The sequence below is a fragment of the Perca fluviatilis genome, chromosome 9, assembly GCF_010015445.1.
Source record: "Perca fluviatilis chromosome 9, GENO_Pfluv_1.0, whole genome shotgun sequence".
NCBI lineage: Eukaryota > Metazoa > Chordata > Actinopteri > Perciformes > Percidae > Perca > Perca fluviatilis.
The window spans coordinates 2,053,041-2,058,040 of record NC_053120.1 but is presented as its reverse complement, the minus strand read 5'-3'; the positions used below and the strand labels follow the sequence as shown (position 1 = coordinate 2,058,040).

General features: G+C 41.4%; 1 protein-coding gene across 2 annotated transcripts in view; it reads right to left on the bottom strand.

Moving 5' to 3' along the window:
* Positions 1 to 5,000, bottom strand: part of dph5 (diphthamide biosynthesis 5) — a 20,942-nt gene that overhangs the window by 13,863 nt on the left and 2,079 nt on the right. For both annotated transcript variants that reach the window (XM_039811243.1, XM_039811242.1), the window contains exon 3: positions 3,310 to 3,418. In XM_039811243.1, coding sequence (XP_039667177.1) covers positions 3,310 to 3,418 — 109 coding nt within the window. The remainder of the gene's footprint in view (positions 1 to 3,309; positions 3,419 to 5,000) is intronic.

Here is a 5,000-nt window from a genome sequence, read left to right as displayed (position 1 = left end):
ATAAAATATAATATATCATATATAAAATATCATATATAATATATCATATATCATATATAATATATCATATATAAAATATCATATATCATATATAATATATAAAATATATATAATATATATGATATATAATATATCATATATCCCATCGCAGTTTATAAGAAAATGTGGCACATAATCAAGGATCTTTGCCCTCAACAATCAGAAAAGAACTCAGCGTTGTTCTGGAAGGACTAACAGTGATGTCGAGTTCCTTCACCATCAGAGAGTTCTGTACAGCAACCAGTTTCTCAGCCTAAATACGACTCTCTCTGGTTCTGGTTCTGGGGGAATTTCTGAGTCTCAGAGTCGGCAAATCTGCCAAATTCTGCTTTGAGTGTCACTTAATTACAGTTTGAAAAGAGTTTCCCGTCTTTTTGGTTTCTGCGTACAGCTAGGAGGGCCCAAATCTATCGTGAACCTAAATTAATATGTGGGCCGGATCTAAACTTGTGAGGGGCCAGGTTTGGCCCGCGGGCCTCGGGTTTGACACCTGTGAACTACATTAAACATACATAAACATGACCTTAAGTTGGGCAACTTCACTTTTAGGACTACAAGTTCCACCCTGAGACTGACCTGTATGTACAGTAGTACATGTAAATATGAGTTATTCCCATTCATAAATCTGATTATAATGTCCCAGCTCTGTCACACTTCTACAACTTCTACATGTTCCAGTTCTATATCTGGTGAATGTAACCGTGGTAACAGTGTGATATTATTTGGTGAATGTAACCGTGGTGACAGTGTGAGATTATCTGGTGAATGTAACCGTGGTGACGGTGTGATATTATTTGGTGAATGTAACCGTGGTAACAGTGTGAGATTATCTGGTGAATGTAACCGTGGTGACGGTGTGATATTATTTGGTGAATGTAACCGTGGTGACGGTGTGATATTATTTGGTGAATGTAACCGTGGTAATGGTGTGATATTATTTGGTGAATGTAACCGTGGTGGTGATATATTTGGTGAATGTAACCTTGAAGTAACGTTAGTGTAGATTATCTGGTAAATGTAACCGTGAATTGTGATTAATGATATTATTTGGTGAATGTAACCGTGGTGTGGTTGTGATATTATTTGGTGAATGTAACCGTGGTAGCCGGTGTGATATTATTTGTGAATGTAACCGTGGTGCGGGTGTGATATTATTTGGTGAATGTAACCGTGGTAATGGTTTTGTGAATTATTTGGTGAATGTAACCGTGGTAACGGTGTGATATTATTTGGTGAATGTAACCGGTGGCGTTGTGATATTTTGGTAAATGTAACCGTGGTGTGATTGTGATATTATTTGGTGAATGTAACCGTGGTAACAGTGTGATATTATTTGGTGAATGTAACCGTGGTGACAGTGGGATATTATTTGGTGAATGTAACCGTGGTGACAGTGTGATATTATTTGGTGAATGTAACCGTGGTGACGGTGTGATATTATTTGGTGAATGTAGCAGTGGTATTGATTATGATATTTGTTGAATGTAACCATGGTGAGGTGTGATATTATTGGTATTAACCGTGGTGACAGTGTGATATTATTTGGTGAATAACCGCAGTGGTAACAGTGTGAGATTATCTGGTGAATGTAACCGTGGTGTGATATTATTGGTGAATGTAACCGTGGTGCGGTGTATATTTTGGTGAATGTAACCGTGGTGACGGTGTATATTGGTGAATGTAACCGTGGTAACAGTGTGATATTATTTGGTGAATGTCCGTGGTAACAGTGTGAGATTATCTGGTGAATGTAACCGTGGTAACAGTGTGTATCTGTGTGTAACCGTGGTGACAGTGTGATATTATTTGGTGAATGTCATGAATGTAACCGGGTAACAGTGTGAGATTATCTGGTGAATGTAACCGTGGTGACAGTGTTATATTTAGTAACGTGGTGACAGTTATATTATTGTGAAGTAACCGTGGTGACGGTGTGATATTATTTGGATGTAACCGTATGGTGTTGATATTATTTGTGAATGTAACCGTGGTGACGGTTTGATATTATTTGGTGAATGTAACCGTGGTGACAGTGTGATATTATTTGGTATGTAACCGTGGTGACAGTGTGATATTATTTGTATGTAACCTGGTGACAGTGTGTATTATTTGGTGAATGTAACCGTGGTGACAGTGTGATATTATTTGGTGAATGTAACCGTGGTGACAGTTAATTATTGGTGAATGTAACCGTGGTGACAGTGTGATATTATTTGTAATGTAACCGTGTATGTGTATTATTTGGTGAATGTAACCGTGGTGACAGTGTGATATTATTTGGTGAATGTAACCGTGGTGACAGTGTGAGATATTTGGTAAATGTAACCGTGGTAACGGTGTGATATTATTTGGTGAATGTAACCTGGTGATGTGTGAGATATTGGTGAATGCGTGGACAGTGGATATTATTTGGTGAATGTAACCGTGGTGACAGTGGGATATTATTTGGTGAATGTAACCGTGGTGACAGTGGGATATTATTTGGTGAATGTAACCATGGTAACAGTGTGAGATTATCTGGTGAATGTAACCGTGGTGACAGTGGGATATTATTTGGTGAATGTAACCGTGGTGACGGTGTGAGATTATTTGGTGAATGTAACCGTGGTGACAGTGGGATATTATTTGGTGAATGTAACCGTGGTGACAGTGGGATATTATTTGGTGAATGTAACCGTGGTGACAGTGTGAGATTATCTGGTGAATGTAACCGTGGTGACAGTGGGATATTATTTGGTGAATGTAACCGTGGTAACAGTGTGAGATTATCTGGTGAATGTAACCGTGGTGACAGTGGGATATTATTTGGTGAATGTAACCGTGGTAACAGTGTGATATTATTTGGTGAATGTAACCGTGGTGACAGTGGGATATTATTTGGTGAATGTAACCGTGGTGACAGTGTGATATTATTTGGTGAATGTAACCGTGGTGACAGTGTGAGATTATTTGGTGAATGTAACCGTGGTAACAGTGTGATATTATTTGGTGAAAGTAACGGTGGTGACGGTGTGATATTATTTGGTGAATGTAACCGTGGTGACGGTGTGAGATTATCTGGTGAATGTAACCGTGGTGACGGTGTGAGATTATTTGGTGAATGTAACCATGGTGACAGTGTGAGATTATCTGGTGAATGTAACCGTGGTGACGGTGTGATATTATTTGGTGAATGTAACCATGGTGACAGTGTGAGATTATCTGGTGAATGAAACCATGGTGACAGTGCGATATTATTTGGTGAATGTAACCATGGTGACGGCGTGCTACCTGCAGGCCGCAGCAGCCCACGGCGTTCATGATGGAGGCGTTGTGGATGACCTTGTACGGTATCCCAGCATGCACTGCTCTCAGCACCAGGTCGCTGTGCGTGGTGGCTCTGCAGGAAGAAGGAGACACACTGACTACACAACAATCATCTATTTACACACACACACACACACTGACTACACACACACACACACACACACACACACACACACACACACTAACACACTGACTACACAACAATCACCTATTTACACACACACACACACACACACACACACACTAACACACTGACTACACAACCATCATCTATTTACACACACACACACACACACACACACACACACACACATAACACACTGACTACACACACACACACACACTAACACACTGACTACACAACCATTATCTATTTACACACACACACACACACACACACACACACACAAAAACTAACACACTGACTACACAACAATCATCTATTTAAAAAACACACACTAACACACTGACTACACAACCATTATCTATTTACACACACACACACACACACACACACACACACACACACACTAACACACACACAGACATACACACACACACACACTCACACTGACTACACACACACACAAACACACTGACTACACACACACACCGACTACACAAACACACACACACACACACACACTGACTACACAAACACACACACACTGACTACACACACACACACACACACACACACACACATTGACTACACAAACACACACACACGACACTGACTACACACGCACACACAACACACACACACACAACCGACTAACAACACACACAACACCACACACACACTGATCACTAAACACAACACACACACACACACTGACTACACAAACACACACACACACACTGACTACACAAACACACACACATTGACTACCACACTACACACACACACTGACTACACACACACTCACACAATACACTGACTCAACAATAACACACACCCACTGACTACACCAAAACAAACACCCACACACTACCATAACAAAAACACACACACACACTGACTACACAAACACAACAACACCACACACACTGACACATAACACCACACACACACACACACCACTCACTACACACACACCACACACACACACTGACTACACAAACACACACACACTGACTACACACACACCGACCACTACACAAACACACTGACTACACCACAAACAACACACACACACACAGACTACACAAACACACACACACACACACACACACCAACACCGACCAATACAAACACACACACACACACACTAACACACTGACCACACAACACACACACACACACACAATCGACACACACAAACACACACACCACACCGACCTGACAATAAAACACACTGCTCACAAACACACACACACACTGTCCACACACATACACACACACACACACACACACACCCCTGACTACACACACACCCTGACTACACAAACACACTGACTACACACACACACACACACACACACACACCCTGACTACACAAACACACTGACTACACACACACACACACACACACACACACACACACACACACACACACACACACACACACACACACACACACACACACCCTGACTACACACCCTGACTACACACCCTGACTACACACCCTGACTACACACCCTGACTACACACC